Raw genomic sequence first — 17,943 nt, forward strand, 5'->3', positions numbered from 1 at the left:
AGATATTTATACATACTTTAAAATTTTGTTTAAAAATTAATTCCTTCTTGGCTGCACTGGGTCTTTGTCGTTGCAGGCAGGCTTTCTCTGGGTGTGTTGAGCGGGGCTATTCTTCGGTGCGGTACACATGCTTCTCGTGCTGCCTTCTCCTATTATGGAGCGTGGGCTCTAGGCACACAGGGCCAGTGGTTGTGGCACATGGGCTTAGCTGCTCCAGAGCATGTGGGATCTCCCTGGATCAGGGATCAAACCCACATCCGCTGCACTGGCAGGTGGATTCTCATCCACTGTACCACCACAGAAGTCCTTATACACATTCTTTTATTAAAAAACATAGTGGAAAATAGCTGGATCTGAGTGTATCCAGTTGGACCTTAATGATAGTGTCTGCTCTACCTTGTTCCAAACCTCTGTAAGAATCAAATGAGTGATTCAACACACACCCATTTATTTCCCACCTTGATCCAAAGAGGATATTAAGTGGCTAGATCAAATGAGCTCGCGGAGGCAGCTTTTAGTGCTGCATATAGCCTCTTACTAGAATTTGCCAGCTTTTGCAGAAAGCTCGTGCTGCTGTGGAAAGAGGGCTGCCCAACTTTTGGTTCCATGAAAGTACAGACTTCCTGCCTCACAGAAATCTACAGGGAGCCATTGGGCAGAGGACAATAACCAGTGATTGGAGCTGGACTTATGATGTGTTAATAAGGACTTGGATTCACCAGGAGGGGCTGAGACTGATTTGGTTAAAGGCTCATATCAGACACTGGCAGGTCTTGAGACTCAGGTCATCTTAATGATGAATACTGTTGTACACCACTCACCAAAGCTCCAGAGTGACGAAGATGACAGCAAACAGCTGTAATGAACTGAGTACCCACAATGGATCGGGAATCATTCTAGATGCTTTACACACATTACTTCATTCAACCACTCAACAACTACATGTACCACTTATTTGCATTATCTCCAACTTAAAGAGAAGAACATCAGTACTAAGATTGGGTGGAGCTGGAAAGTGAACCGAGGTCTTTCAGGTTCTGCCAGGCTCCTCCTCACTTGGACATAGAATCTGCATCTAATCAACTCGTAAAATGGTGGGAAACTCTCATTCACCTAGGAAGTAGTTTACATGACTCTCTAGGAATAAAAAACAGACCAATAAAAACCCAAAGTAATGATGATGGATGTCACTGTAAAAACATTCCAAAACTAAACAGGCAAATTTGGTTTGAAGGCAGCTGGGCTTGATTTGTTGTCTCAGTTTATCTGGGTTTGTACCCTGGAGCGAGTGATCTCTCCTCCTGACATTCAACTTCTGCTTCTCACAGCTCCACCTCAAACTCAACATATCAAGAGAGGGGCACTTCATTCCACAGCCCTCAGTGCCGTATACAATAAATATAGGTGCATATTTTAAGAACAAAAGATTTTTTCAACAATTGGACAGAATGCTTAAAGATCTGAGCCCAGCAGTTGCCTGGAAGATTATCCATTGGTGTTTTCTTATCTTCTGTGTTGGGTTTCTGAGTAAGTCTTGTTTTCTTCTTCTTTCCCAGAACTATTTTAAGAGCGTCATAGAAAATATTCTTGTGACTCAGAAAGGATGAAGAGTCAACCAATTCCCAACTTCCTATAGACCAGTTCAAAGATGAGCTGGTTTTTAGGTTCTTTCCAAAAGCCATAGGGGTTAGAAATCAGGGAGGTTCAAGAAGAAAAAGAGAGAGAGGGAGAAGAAGAGAAAAGCAAAAAGCGTGGACACGTGTAACAAAACCAAACTCTCTGATGCCTAATGTAGGTTCTCAAAGCAAATGGGTTATTTTGTAAATTCAGCACATTTAGTATAAAAGTTAAAGCAAAATCACAGGGTAGATTTTTAAAAATCTTTTTTTTTTTGGCCATGTCTTTCTTGTGGCATGCGGGATCTTAGTTCCCCAACCAGGGATGGAACCCATGCCCCCTGCAGTGGAAGCGTGGAGTCTTAACCAATGGACTGCCAGGGAAGTCCCTAAAAACCATTTTTGTAAAAGTGTTTGCAATGTCAGGGCTAGATGTGGATGGATGAGTAATGCAGGGAGGGGACAGAGTAGTAATGATGGGTGTGTGTGTGTGTCTGTGTGTGTGTGAAAAAATGGGGGAGAGGAAGAGTCAAGTGAAGGTAAAAATGCAGCTGGGAGGAAAACAAGGAAAAGAAAAGCCAAAAATAAATCTTGATTTGAAAGTAAAATCTCAAAGCTCAACTGAATCAGAAAAAAAAAAAAAAGCACGAAAAACATCAAGGCTGTTTCTGTGAAAATTCAGTAAGTCGAAAAAGTAAAAACAGAGGAGAGGGTATAAAACAGAAGAGTTCTCCATTGTACCGATAAATCACTCCAGCCTGTTTTAGAAAGAACAGGAACTGTTCTGTGGGTTGCTTAATGGTGTATGACACAACATTTTCGTTTTATATTTGGAAATGAAATTGCTGTGAAGCTACAAATATCTCAAAGTGGAAAATGCTACCACAAACTTATCATACAGGTTCTATCGATGTGTGCCACTTACTTATTTAACAGCCTTTAAAGTCATTCAGTTACGACCATTAGCATTTCTGATCTCAGGCTGATCCTGGGAGGCAGGCAGAACAGCAGTGATGGGGCCCCTTCTAGTGGAGAAAACGCATGGCAGGACCAGAATCTGCCTAGAGTCAAGGGCTTCCATTACGACCAACACTGCAGGTTCTCTTGGCGATATGGTGACTACTTTTGCCAAATTCACCACCAACTCTTTTTTTTTTTTGGCTACACCACATGGCATGCAGGATCTTAGTTCCCCAACCAGGGATCGAAACTGTGCCCCACTGCAGTGGAAGCAAAGAGCCCTAACGACTGAACCACCAGGGAAGTCTGTCTCCATAGACTCTTGAAAATAGCCTTGTGATTATTACAGGAACCTCAAGAAATGGTGATACCCACCCCCGGTTAGTTCCAGCAGTTTCTCCAGCTTAAAAATTGTCTTCATTTTTAAGCTGGAATTGTCTTCATTCCACAGCCCCAGAGCTATGGGGGAGAAGGACTGAGGGGCTGTGTTGGGTTCCTGCCCAAACTGAGAACGTCCTGTGAACAATCATTCAGCTCAGGGTGACCATGTGTTCCTCAGGAAAGATTAAGAAGTTCCACTCAATTAATCTGTGGAGGTCTGATAAGTTTGTAAATTATAAAACCTATGTGTTTTGAGTTCCTTACTGGTAAATATCCTTTAAGATTGGAGATTTCTCCTTCTATCTATTGGTCTTCTCAAAGTCCTTTCTGGGCTTCCTCATGGTCTTCAAGGCACAGTCCTGGGAATTCTCACTCCCAGGCTCTGCTCCACCTTTATGGGACATGATTTGTTTGGTGTCACCCAGGTGAGGATGTAGGTTAACCCAAGCCTCCTTTCTGGGCAAAGAAGTATCTATTAGCTGGGATACTACTGGACACTAAAAATAACTATTGGGCACCTCCTCTGAGCCACTTTCTCATGAAGCTCTGAGTACACAAAGGCTCACAAAACAGACCCTGACCTCAAGGCAATGACCACCTAGAATGGGAGAGAGACAATAAGTACGAAAAGAAAAGCTCTTGTGAGGATGGTTTGTATCCAAGCTGAGGACTCTGAAGGTGCTAGGGTGTGGGGCATGAACCACACATAGACTCGGAGCAGCAGAAAGCCTTCTTTGAGGAACTGACATTTAAGACAGGAACCACAGATTGAAGTAAAGAAGCCAGCCTCGCTGTGGGGAGGGGGCTGAGAGGGGGGCCACAGGGAGAGGCATGGCCCAGAGAAAACTCACAGATTCGGGGGCTTTGATGAACACTTTGCTCTTCCCTAGCTGGAACTGGTCACTGTCCATGTTGACGGACTGCAGCAAGTGCAGGACGCCTTGTTTCTCGTCCCCCTTCCACGAGGGCCAGGTGGCTTTGGTCAGGATGGCATACCTGTGAGGAAAACAGGGAGAGAAGGATCAGGCTGGGCCTGGACACCCCCCAAAGGCACCTGGTGCTGCTGGAGTCCTAGCCATCCCCTTGCCTCCCTTCCGAGGCTCAGGCGTAGACCTTGACAACTGCAAAAACCCACTGGGTCTGGTATGCCCATTTCAGAGCCGCCACCTACTCTTTCCTTCTCCAACCGTTTCCATGCTAACGCCCTGAAGAGAATCTGCTTTTCCTTTCTACCACTGTCTAAAAATAGCATCGCTGAAGGTCACCAACGACACTCTTCTGGCAAAATCAAATGGTCTGTTCTCAACACTGATTTCCCCTGATTTCTTGGGAGCACTTCACAGTCAACGTGAAGAGTTTTTATGAAGCTCCCCATAAGCAGCTGTTACGATTACGATGGATCAGCTTTCATCTGTGGCGTTTTCTGCATCTTGAGTCAGGAGGCCCTGGTGATTGGTCCTCAGCTTTCTCCAGTCTCATCTCTGCTCTCCTCTGGCTCACCCCGCTCCTGGGAGGATGGCCTCCTCTTCTTGCACACATTCCCTCTTCAGAGCCTTCGCCCATGCTATTTTCTCTGGCAGATGTGCTGGTCTCCAAACCCCTCAGAGGGCTGGCTCCTACCCAGGGGTCGGGGGTGTAGCGGGGAGGGTCCTCCCCTTCAACGACGCTTCCACAGAAACCTTTTTGGACAACCCACGCAAAAACTGTCCCCTTTGCTATTTTCTCTCATAGAAAATAATATTTTGCCTTCAGAGTATATATCAATTCGTAACGATAGTCATGTCTGTACCTATTTGGGTAATTTATGCCACCCCCATGGGGATGGGAGCTCCACGAGGGGGCGTCATATCTATGGGGCTCACCCCGCACATCTGGCACCTGATACAATGCCAGGAACACGGCAGGAAAGAGGAACCTGTTGTAACTAAAGGGTGTTCTCTGCATCAGGTGCTGTTCTTGGTGCAAGAGATTCCTTTATCTCTATAGCAACCTCAGTCAGCTGGTCTTCCCATTGTGCAAAACAGGAAAGACAGGAAAATAGAGAACTACCCAAGGCTACTCGGCTAGCAGATGCCAGAGCTGGGATTTGAACCCCAAGCTGTTTCTTTCATCACGGCAGTACATACAAGACATGGATTAGTATACATGTAAACTTTTCTTTACAGATGATACAATCTACTACATATGTCTATGTTAGAAACATCATAATTATGTAAGTGAAAGTTTTTCAGTCTTGTCCGACTCTTTGTGACCCCATGGACTATACAGTCCATGGACTTCTCCAGGCAAGAATACTGGAGTGGGTAGCTTTTCCCTTCTCCAGCAGATCTTCCCGACCCAGGAATTGAACCGGGGTCTCCTGCATTGCAGGTGGATTCTTTACCAACTGAGCTATGAGGGAAGCCCAATTATATAAGAGGCTAACCTAATAGGGGAGAGAGAAGCATATTACAGAATGTCAAATACAAAAGGTACCAAAGACATGAGGTGGAAGGAAGGGAGAGAAGGATGGCGGGAAGGAGGGGAAATTAGAGGAGAGTATGGGTGAGAAATTGGAGGGTGTGTTCTATGTGCAGGCACATCTAGAAGATAAGCAATGAATGGGCCCAGGCCTCTAAAGAAGCCCCCCTCCTCCTCTGTTCCCAGAAGCTTCTACAAGGAGTAGATTCACTAATGGCATCAAAGGGAGAAGGGAACCTTGACAAGGAGAGTGGCCCTGCCTTCAGGATCCTGGGCTCTCTAAGGGGACACAACCAGGTACATCACACACTTAGAACCAGCTGGTCAGGACTAAGGTGATTCTAGGGACTCTCTCTGCTCCTCCTAAATATCCACGTTCTGCCTGATAATATAAATTCCCTCGAGAAGCAATCCTCCTATTAGTGAATCCTCCCATTCCCTAATTAGAGATAAAAAGCTTAAAAGTGAAAATGTCTACCTGAAGCCACATATTAGCATGAATACTTTTCATACGTGGCATAATAAAGTCGGCTACACCAATTAACGGAGAAGGCAACGGCATCCCGCTCCAGTACTCTTGCCTGGAAAATCCCATGGATGGAAGAGCCTGGTAGGCTGCAGCCCATGGGGTCGCTAAGAGTCGGACACGACTGAGCGGCTTCACTTTCACTTTTCACTTTCATGCATTGGAGAAGGAAATGGCAACCCACTCCATTGTTATTGCCTGGAGAATCCCAGGGATGGGGGAGCCTGGTGGGCTGCCGTCTTTGGGTTCGCACAGAATCGGACACGACTGAAGCGATTTAGCAGCAGCAGCAGCAGCACACCAATTAAGCCTCATAGAAATGACTGACAGCAGAGATGCTACTGGGGGATCTCAGTGGCGAAGAAGTAGTAATGTATCTGCAATCTAAAGGGAGGAGGGAGAAAGCTCATGCAGGGTATGGGTGCAAAAAAAAGAGCAGACCAACAAGGTGACACATTTCTTCGAAGAGTGCAATTTTGCTTGTCTTGATTTAATCCAATCAAAATGATAAACCAAAGTATTTTTATTGTGTAACTACAAATAGGTACCTCTTTGCAATTCACATCAATCCCCTATTAAAATAATACTGTATTTCTTTCTCTCTTTTTTTAATAGTAAGGAACTTGGTTTCCAGAGACTTTTTCTTCTCCTCTTTCCTGACAAGACCTTTAAGAGTTTGGGTCTGGGAAAGACAGGGGAATTGCCTGTCCCTTTGACCACAGACCACTTGTGGTGGTTCCCTTTGCTTTTAGGAAGACTGGCAGCAGTCTCCTCACTTCCTTTTGTAGTTCACTGGAGAGACCAGAGCATAATTCTAGTACAATGTTCTCTCACTATGTAAGTACACCCAGTTCACTCATGTTTCTCCAGGACATACTGGTGGGAATGGGTTCACAAGGCAATGGGATGCTGCCTAATAGATGCCTATGATAATTTTGCAGAGATGAGCCTAATGACTTACACCCCTTTCATCAAGTGGTTTCAATTTAAGACCAATATTTCATCCCAGGGCCTTTGCACTGGCTGTTGTCACTGCCTAGAATTCCCTTCCTTGCCCCTAGTCTGCAAGGCTCCTTTAAAAAAATATTTTTAATGTATTTTTGGTTGTTCTAGGTCTTTGTTGCTGCTCACAAGCTTTCTCTGGTTGCAGCAAGCAGGGGCTACTCTCTGGGTATGGTGCACAGGCTTCTCATTGTGGTGGCTTCTCTAGTTGGGGAACATGGGCTCTAGGGTGAATGGGCTTGTGTAGTTGTGGCACACAGGCTCTAAAGCATGAGCTCAGTAGCCGTGGCCCAAAGTTTAGTTGCTCTGAGGCATGTGGGATCTTCCTAAACCAGGGATCGAACTTGTGTCCCCTGCATTGGCAGGTGGATTCTTAACTACTGCATCACCAGGGAAGTCCTGCAAGGGTTCTTGTAATTGCCCAGATGACAAATCCAATGGTTCCTCTTCAGAGGAAACACAGCCCAAACTTGTGTCCTCCAGCTTCTGGCACTTGGATTTAAGGATGTGTCTGACCTCCAAGGACACTAAAAAGTCCCAGGAGCCAATAGGACACTCGCTATACTCTGTGCTTGAGATAATAAAGGTATAAACTGATTCAGTTACTCACAGTGGATCACAGGATGAGAAAGTGACTGAAAGACTCTGGACAAACCCTGTTACAATCCAAGACTCATACACCTTATGGAAAACAGCAGTGTCTCTGGAAAAATATTCCTTGCCCACTGACAGATATATGGCTTTGTAGCCATTTTTGAGTAGGAGACTAAACACATACTTTACACTGAAAAACAAATTTTCTTTCTGAACTTTGTATTATCCTCCCAGTACTTTCAAATCAAAACAAAACAAAAAATACGACAACATCAAGCGTCTGCTTTGTGTAAGACGGGGAGGCCCGTCTGTCTCTTCTAAAAGGAAAAGCCCACAGCAGGAGAGCTAAGCAGGAAGGCATCTAAGGATAAAATCATTTCAGAAAAAGGCGCTCGACACAAAGGGCATAACAGATATGTACTAAACGCTGACTGTGGAAGGCACACAAGAAAGCACCGCTAGTGCAGCCGTGCAGCTAGCCTGGCACTTGACAGAGGCCTGGATATTAGATCCAGGTCATTTCACAGCTCATTTAAGGAACTGCTGCAAACAAGAAATGCAGCCTGCTCAGGGCACCCCAGACACTCTGGCCGAGAGCGTGGACTTCCTGCTCCCCGCAGACTGGCGGAGCTCACAGCACTGCTTATGGAAGTCAGCTTTGTCAGTGTGTTTTTAAATAATATGGAAGGAAGGAATCGGTTTCTCAAAAGAAAAAAAAAATTTAGGTAACATTAAAAAAAAAAAAATCTGATCTGTTTTCAATAGCAATGCCAATTAGAAAGAATCTGAAAATATCGAATAAAGAGTTTTTAAGTACAGGAACTTCCCTGGCTCAGTGGTAAAGAATGTGCCTGCCAATGCAGGGGACACGGGTTCAATCCCTGTTCCAGGAAGATCCCACGTGCTGCCGAGCAACTATGTCCATGTGACACAACCACTGAGCCTGTGCCCTAGAACTGGTGAGCCACAGCTCCTGAGCCCGTGGGTCACCACCAGGGCCTGCACACCTGGATTCTGTGTTCTGCAAAAACACAACCGCTATGAGAAGCCCGTGCACCGCAACGAAGCGTAGCCCCCACTCTCTGTACCTAGAGAAAGCCTGTGCAAAGCAACAAAGCCCCAGGGCAGCCAAAAATGAATTAATTTTTAAAAAGAACTTTAAATAAAAAAGAAAAAGTTTTTTAAGTACAGAAAAAATATTGAAGGAGAAACATTTTGGAATTGTTGAGGGCAAGCCTTTTGAAATTTAAGCAAGTCGGAGGAAATATTTCTTATTCACTATTTTCTGTATTTAACTTTCTTCCCTCTTAATTAAAAAAGGGTATTTTCAAAGAAATGCAGTTCTGCAAAAAATATTAACGATAATCTAAGCCACGGTTCTCTCAACTGACTTTGTCTCCCCAGGCCACATGGGGCAATGTCCGGATAATTTTGGGTGTTACTACTTGGGGAAAATAAGGGTGGGATGGCGGGGTTGCTGGTACTACTGGCATCTAGTAAGTAGAAGCTAAGGTTGCTAAACATCCTACAATGTCCAGGACAGCCTCACACGAGGACTCATCCAAACCAAAATGCCAATAGCTGAGGTTGTGAAACCCTGTCCTAAGCTAGTGCTGGCCGTCTGTTTAAAGAAGAGCAAGTCTTTCATAATTAACATCTCAGTTGTTTGTCAGCAAATGGAGACTGCTACAGTGATGCAAGAGCACTCCAAATTTATTTTCTAACCTTCCTAAAGACTTCTTTTCATATTGCCGTGTTTACGCTAGAGGTGTAGTGGGCCTGTTAATTCAGAGACCCCTGATGGTGAATTTTATTCCTAGTTTAACCAGCCTCCAAAATCATCAGCAATCTTGAGTGTGTGGGGACAAAAATCAATGAAGTTTTACTGTATGGAATGATCCACCCTTTGGCCAAGCCTCTCCTGACCTTCCACATCAATGACCTTCCACAGATGATGACCCATATTGATAAGCAGTAGATTAGCCATCCCTATCTCCCAGCAGAAGAAACAACATCCTCAAAGGGAAAGCTACTCTATTAGAAATATTGGATTTCAAAGATGGCAACTAAGTTCTTCTCCTTCCTAAACCTCTTTGTTACATAAAATCTGAATTAAAAAAAAATGTTCTTATATCTTGCTCCTGTATCATATACCAGGAAGACATAATTATTTTCTGATTAAAACAGTAAATATGGCTTCCTTCTTTCATAAAGGAAATTAAATAAATGTGGAACATCAGTGAAACTCCACTAATTTAGAATCACTAGAGAAATTAGAATCATGTTGTATTTTAAGAACACTAAATTTTATCCTTTTTAAAAACAACACAAAGTAAGAACAATTTAGCACATATCCTGCCAAATGTACTTCAACAGAAATATAAAATCAGTTTAACTTTATGTTTGGACAAAAAATTTGAGGTTAAATACCTTAAGCTTATTAAATATTTTCCTGAAATTGTCTCCACACTATTAATTTGCTCAGTCAGTTAAATGTCAGTCTCTCCCCATGTCACAATTACCATGAATTTCTGAACTGATGTATCACTCTAAACAGACAAAATACTTGATTTTACTTAAAATAAATGATGCTTTAAAATGATTTATTCACAATAAATGATGTTAAAAAGAATTATTATAACTTAATACTAAAAAGACAAGTAATTTAAAAGTGATCAAAGGACTGGACAGACATTTCTCTAACAGCTAATAAGCACATGGAAAGATACTCAACAATATCTTCCATTAGGGAAGTACAAATCAGAACCACAGTGAGAAACTTTCATTCCAACCGGGATGGCCAGAACCAGAAAGTCGGATAATAACAAATACTGGCAAGGACGCAGATACACTGGAACCCTCAAACACTGTTGGTGGGGATGTAAAATGGTACAGCCGCTTCGTAAAACATATAGCAGTTCATCAAAAAGGTTAAACATAATTACCATTTGACCTGGCAATTCCATTTTTATGTATGTTCCCAAGAGAAATAAAAACATATGCCTACATAAAAACGTGTATGTGAACACTGATAGACACATTATTGGTTATTCATAAGAGCCAAATGTGATGTCTATCACATTATTGTTGGATGTACAACTCTATGAATATATTAAAAGCCACTGAATTGTATACTTCAAATGGGTGAATTGTATGATCTGTGAATTATATCTCAATAAGCCTGTTTAAAACATAAAAGAGTCCCAAGGCACCAGTCTTACCTCTGCAGGAATTTTTGAAAGACACGCCGATAGGCGTAACCAGCTCTCCTCACTCGAATGTTCTCTTTGAGGCCCAGGTATTCTACTTGATGCTTTACCCTATAAAGGAAAGAAGGAGCCAGGATGGGACTGGATAATCTTTTCACCCTATTCTCCTACCCACTATATCCACAAACTCTCAATTCCACATTTCAGGGAAGCATATTAAAAAAGATTATAAATTATAATAATCTGAGTCTGAGCTGGTCCTCAGGTTATACAATATTCACACATATCTGGTAAACCAAAGGAGTAGAAACCTGAGTCAGGAAAATAATTTTCCTTTTTCCCGTCCTCCAAATCCCAAACTCACCATCGACCTTTTCTCCATTAAGGAAATTACACATGATGCTGTCAATTAAGAGATATCTGCTCATTTTAAGTCTTTTTCACAAATACTGGCTATACCCCAAGCTTTGAGGCAGGGAATGCATCACCCATTGATTCAAGAAGAAATGTTCCTTCCTCATGACTCACATGGAAAACAATATGCCTCATGTGAAAGCATTGCTCCGTTCATTACAACTTTCGTCATTAGGAATTTTTGTCAACCGGACAACTGGTTCAAAGTATTAATATGGTGTTATGTTTAAAATTCCATGTTTTTTACATATTCCTGGAGCGCCATCACGCCTCAGTAAACATCAGCCAGGCTGGCAATACCTGTTGTTCTCCTGAGTAAGCCGTCTCCTCCTTTCAGAAGGAGTCCTCTTTCAAGACTGTCCTCAGCCATTAACCCAAGAAGGTTAGGGCCAGAGAATTCCACCAGGGCAGTAATTCAGAATCCAGGGCAGGCAGTTTGCCCTAAGCCAAATGAAGACACATTTCCAACAGGAAAAGAAAAATAAACTACACGCCATAAACTTGTGGAATGAGTAACCCTGTCTGCCGAGAACTTCAATTGACCGTGTGATCCCTGCCAATGAAGCACACTGCCCTTCCATGGGCCCTGAAGTTTCATGCTCACGGATGAAGTGAAACCAGGCGTGCTCAGTCGCTCAGTCCTGTCCGACTGACTCTTTCTGACCCCAAAGATCACAGCCCACGAGGCTCCTCTGTCCATGGGACTTTTCTGGGCAAGGAAACTTAAGTGGGTTGCCATTTCCCCTCCAGGGGATCTTCCCGACCCAAGGATCAAACCGCATCTCCCACGTCTCCTGCAATGCAGGCAGATTCTTTAGCAGATTCTTTACTATTGAACCACCAGGAAAGCCCCAGAGTGAAACCATCGGTCACAGTAAACCTGAACCAAGACACGAGGGCAGATCCCAGGGTGCCATCCTACTGGAAACACAAATCAACATTTGACTAAGGAACACCTTAGTCTTTGTAACACCAGTTTACAAGAGTGTATGTTAGGAAGTTCCTCACTGAAATTCAAATAAGGGATGTGATTAAAAAAAAAAAAGCGAGCGAGGGGGACACCATTGTTGGAAACTCTATGAAAATTTACTGAATAAAATGTACCCCTGTCTTCATTTCTCCAGTCTTTGATATTCCAATGACTCGGTTTGGATTTTGAGAAGGTGGCATCATGATTGAGGAACTTCCAACCAGCAGCTACTGTAAGATATCCCATTAGAGTGCCTGTCAGCAGAGCTGAATACGTGGGGCAGGGTAGAGCGTGCGAGGGAGGTACCGCATTTGAGGATGAGTGAGATGTTTTCAGTCATGATTACGTTTGCTGGGAAGGGAAGCTGGAGTGAGTCTGAAGTAGGGGGAAGGGTGGGCTCCAGCACTTCTTAGCAATCCCTCTGCTTTCTAGACTCTTGTAATTTATTTCTGAGGCTGCTAATGACACCACCCTTCTACTCAGTGTGTATGTGCATGAGATGTGAGTGTGGGTGACTGAGCACAGGAGTGATGAAGAGACGGGCAGAGGCAGGATGGCAGACACAGGGGAACAGATCTGGGGGTGTTCATTCTGTCTGATTGAAGGAGTCCCTCTCTGGCCTGACCCTCTTATTTAAAGAGGAAGAGACTGAGGACTCAGGAGATGAAGTGCTTCACTCAAACTAGTTGATGACAGACCAGCACAGGATACAGTTCTTCCAAATCCTAGGCTAGAACTTAGCTCTAGATCAGCTGCTCTCCAAATATGAGGCCCAGACTATCATCACTAGCACCACTTGGGGGCTTGTTAAGAATGCAGACCCCCAGGCCCCACCCCAGGCTCAATGACCCAGAAACTCTGGGAATGGGGCCCTGTCATAAGCCTTCCAGAGGATATTCTGATGCATACTCAAGTTTGAGAACTAGTGTCAGAAGGCAAAACCCCCCAGACATTTTCCATCTGTTATTCTCTTGACATCAAAGGAAAAAGTGTGTGCCACAGTTCAGAAAAGCAGAGGGCAATTTAAGCACATCCAGAGGAATGACTGAGAAGGGGCAAGGTTGGATTCCACATCCAGCTCCTTCAAAGGAATGGCTGGAGTGGCTAAGTGATGAGTTCACGGAAGAGAAGATCCCAGGAAAACATGGCAACTGCCTTGAACTAGCAGAAGAACCATCACACAGAAGAGTCCCAAGAATGGTTCTTTTGGCTGAACAGAGTAAAACCGACTTAGAGAAGGGCTGCAGTGCCAGCTGGTGGCAAGAGGTATCCAAAGGAGAGCTGATGACCCAGGAGGAATGGGTTTCCCATCAGAGCATGAATGTCATTTACAGATAATATTGTAAGTGAATCTTAGATTATTTTAAATTGAAAAATTTGAGTAATTCTATAAAAAAGATGTCTTAGGAATCTGCACTTATTGATGAGATTATTCAGAATATTGTGACATAACCAAACAGAAGGCTGCCACATCCCAGCAGCACCTTAAGGTGAGAAAAACAGTCTTAGGCTGCACCACAGAGTGTGAAAATACAAAGAAGGATTTGCAGACAGCAAGTGCTCACACCTGGGTGTTTTCCTTCCTATTTATCTTTTCCTCCCTGGAAATGATCAAGCATTGTCTGTCTGCTGTGGGCTAGAAAGGGTGTTGGTGGGGAGATGGGAAATGAACCCTCCAGGTCCCTCGGGGGAGGTGATGAGCAGCTAGGAATTTTCATCCTGGTCTTCCTATTGGAGTTTAACCTTGACTAAGTCACTTGATACCTAGAAGAGTCTATGTTTTTTTCCAAGAGAGAAAAGAAAAAAGAAAAAAAGATAGGCATTCCAGCATGAATTCTAGTATGAACAGGAACACCAGTATGCTCAAGTCCATCACATCTGGTGACGGTGGTAGGACTTCTCTCTCTAGTCCAAGTCACTCACAGGGTCTCTCTTCAGCCCTGCTTCCGTGTTCCTACAGACAGGAGGAATTTCCCCAGCTGGATACAAAACCTATATTCTCCAGTCATCATCTTAACATTTTCCTTCTCAATCATCCCCCTTGAATCCTGCAGAGGCCACATCCCTAAATGGCAGGTGTAGGAGGAATGTGACGTAGGACTCCTCAGAAGCCAGGGAGGATATGGCTCACTGCTTATATGCCTCACATCTCCCTTGGGCTGGTTCCCTCCAGCCCAAGAGAGTCACTCTGCTCATCAGCACTGGGCTTGGGGGTTACAGAGCCTACAGCCCCTCTGCCCACATAAGCAACTAAATGACAGATCGTTTTTTAACTAGCTCTGCAGAACCCCACCTGCAACCCTGAGCTCAGCATTCCAGGCCACATCCTGTGGGTGCTGACGAGAAGCTGAGTGCACTAAGAATGTCTACACAGGGCCTAAACTAATCTGAAAACCATCCTGACTCTGCTGTGCTGGGGTTTGCTTTCTTTTTTCCATTTGCCCCCAGACTAGCCAAGATCAACATTATAAATCGCTAATTCTGAACTGAAGGGCACTGCCAACATTTCAGGAAAAAACAAGGAGGGGAAAATGATATATACATAGGCTTCTTCCTGAAGTTAAGACATGAAGACATAAAACACATCTGAAGACAACTGAAACTGCTCCTGCCTGGGGAAGAGGCCAGATGGCCTGACTTGAGCAGTGGGAAAACAGGCCGAGGCTGCCCTTGATGTTAGCTGCCCTTGACCTCCACCTGTGCCTCTGCCATACCTGCTTTCCTCCCAGTCTTTGGGCTTCTTGGTTTCGTTGGGTTTGATGCAGCGAATGTAGTGAGGTGTACATTTCATCAGGGTGCTCACGAGGTCATTGGCTTGTTTCTGGAAAGGAAGAATAACATCATTTAGAAACATGGAATGTGCTCTAAAGTAGATCAGCTTTCCAAGGAGATTTGTGTGCAAATGTGCAGCTAGAAATTCATCCTCATGACAGTTTGTTCATTAGATTTAACTCAGGGATACTATACTTCCTCAAAGTTCTACTGACTATTACGGTGACCTGAACACTCACAAGTGCATTTGAAATTAAATTTTTGACACCAATGAGGCCTTTTTAGTATAGTTAACAAAATAAAAACAAAAAAGAATCCACCAAACCCAGTATATCCAGACACATAATTTTTAAGAGAAATAAGAAAGCATGCTAATTATTAACAACTTTAGTTAATTTCATATCAACTGAGGACTTTTGAAAATACATTTTTCTTATAAACTCTGGAGGGAGAGGTGGTACACAAATTATCTGCAAGGATAAATCATTAGAACCCCCTGTATTCTTTCCAGGCAATCCAACCAATGAAGAATCATCTTAATAAAATGATGGAAAGTCACAATTAAAAGGTGGGAGACACATAAAAATTTCAGAATTCATAAACCTTTATTATGCCATTTCATTCACTTTCTTCCTCAGCACGTCTTTTTACAGACTTGCTGACTTGGAGCCCTTTTAGTGTAGCAGGAAACATACTCCTTCACAAACTAAAATATTCGATGTAAAATCATTCCTCACTACCTGCACACTGGGTACCCACGATGGAACTGGGTTCAAGCAGAAAAAGCCACATAAATAGAGTTACAATTGCTCATGGCATATTTCAAATCATGAGTATCTCAAATGAAAAACACATCAGAGCCCAGATCAGCATTTCTATCCCCACAGCTGAGCACACCCCGTGGATACAAGAATGGGGCACACACAAACTCTCATTCCAAGCAAATCAGCGTGAAGAGAGAAAACCTCTAAAAGAAAATAGAGGAAAGGATCCCTAAAGCCAGAAAACCATTACCAAGTCAGCAGAAGGGACTTGCCTGCAGTAGACAACCCTCTTTCAATTAGGACTTTTCTATTTTCAAGGGTTTGGGAAATCCGAAACCCTTGAGAAAAACTCCAGTGTATTCAAAGCAAAAGTTCTCCATCTAGACATGCGGAATATGGCATTATTTGCAATGTTTGGAATTCAGAGCAAAGGCGCAGAGGTTGTATGAGCAAAGCAAAGCTCCATGATAAAAATGTAAATTGACTCATCTTCCTTGTTGATGAGAGATTGCATCTTTTTTTTAAATCCCAAACTCTTATTTTTAAGAATAACTTGGCACACTATTTAGTCCTAAGCATTTAAGAGCATCTCTTTTCAACTTAGCAAGTTGAAAACACAGGGGCAATTTTGACTTAAGTTTATATGCCACTTGACACAGTTCTTTCCAGCTCAAAATAGTAATGTACTGAAAATGCTTCATGGACTAGACACATGGATTTTCTTATTTATGACTCACAATTATCATTCCCATTTTTTAGATGAGAAAACGGGGCCTTAAATAAAGTATTGCTCGAGATGACACAATTAGTAAGCAACAGCAGTGAGGCTTGAACCCAAGTCTGTGAGCTAGCATGTTTTTTTCCTAACCACAATGCCTTCCTCCTTCCTAAGGAAGATAATGAATAATTTATTGTAATACCAAAAGGAATTAACTGGGAGGGCTAGGATTAGATAGAAGCTTTTAGGTTGTGGGATAATTAATTTGAGCAAACAAGAATTTATCTTAACCATCACAATTATCCTGTACTTAGCTATGGGTCAACTGTAGATGTCCCCAGAGGTGGTGGGGAAGCCACAGTTTGAATTTACTCTGACTCCAGACAAGAAGAGCCCATGACTTAGAACAGAAAGCTTCCAAAGCTACTTGCTGAGCAGAAGTGGCCATCAAGATATGCAGACCAAAGAGTAAGCAAAGGTAACACTCCTTAGGGTGACGGATCCTCATTCTAACCTCCTCATAGATCGTTAGCAAGTCTGAACTAGGATCCTGGCTCTGCTCTTTGCAAGCTGTCTAACAAATCACTAAATTTTTTTGGACCACGGTTGCCCGTCTGTAAACCAAGCAGAACTAGAATACTTCTACTACCTCGATCTGCAGGTTGGAATGGATGTTCAGTGTCTACTGGTCCAGTTACCTCAGGGCACTTGTGTCTCCTGCCACATCTGCTCCTTTAGAGGCCAGGCCCACTTAGATAAAGCTGCCAGCCCAGTCTACTTTGCTGACTCTGAGCTCCATTCTATCTCCCAACAGCATCAACCTTTGGCTCTAATTTCAAAACTGGTCTCTTTTAGCCATGAAAATGTAGAATTTAGGAAAGCTTCAATAATCACATGTTATTAAATGAAGAATATGCTTTATAAACAAAGATAGTGGAAGTTCTCACCAAATATTCTATAAATTAAATTCTACAGAACACTTTCACATTTTAAAGAATTAGAATACACAAAATACCCAATATAAAACTACCTTGAACATTAATTTTTCTTCTAAGGAATGCAGGATCCCTTTAAACACTTATACCTCAGAGATATTAAGATGATATGTAGCTACTATACATAAAATAACCAACAAGGACAGCCAGTACAGCACAGGGAACTATACTCAATATTTTGTCATGATCTATAAAGGAAAAGAACATAAAAAAGTTATACATATATATGTATAACAATCATTTTGCTGTACATCTGAAACACAAATTGTACACCAACTATACTTCAATAAAAATTTTTTTAAAAAAGATGACGCTTAGCATCTGCAAAATACTGAGGATATGAAAGATGTAAGAGATTGAGCCAGAGCTATGCATCTCTAAGAGGTGACTTACGAGACATAAAACAGGGAGACTCACTCCTATGTGGAGGCAGAACATCGGACAGCCGGAGGCCACATGGTTCACCAAGGAGGGACCATTGAGGTGAGAATAGGTAGAGTCCAGTCTCCCTAAACAAGCTTGCTGACTCCCCCAGCCATAGCAATCTGGAACATTCTGAGTA

The 17,943-nt window shown here is 43.0% G+C and overlaps 1 protein-coding gene across 4 annotated transcripts in view; it reads right to left on the bottom strand.

Moving 5' to 3' along the window:
* The window catches only part of MYO1E (myosin IE), a 221,232-nt gene that overhangs the window by 37,648 nt on the left and 165,641 nt on the right, over window positions 1–17,943 (bottom strand). For all 4 annotated transcript variants that reach the window (XM_010836828.1, XM_010836830.1, XM_010836827.1 and 1 more), the window contains 3 exons: window positions 14,847–14,953; window positions 10,761–10,859; window positions 3,809–3,953 (listed from right to left, as the gene is read on the bottom strand). In XM_010836828.1, the coding sequence (XP_010835130.1) occupies window positions 3,809–3,953; window positions 10,761–10,859; window positions 14,847–14,953 (351 nt within the window). The remainder of the gene's footprint in view (window positions 1–3,808; window positions 3,954–10,760; window positions 10,860–14,846; window positions 14,954–17,943) is intronic.

The sequence above is a fragment of the Bison bison genome, unplaced genomic scaffold, assembly GCF_000754665.1.
Source record: "Bison bison bison isolate TAMUID 2011002044 unplaced genomic scaffold, Bison_UMD1.0 scf7180017864066, whole genome shotgun sequence".
NCBI lineage: Eukaryota > Metazoa > Chordata > Mammalia > Artiodactyla > Bovidae > Bison > Bison bison.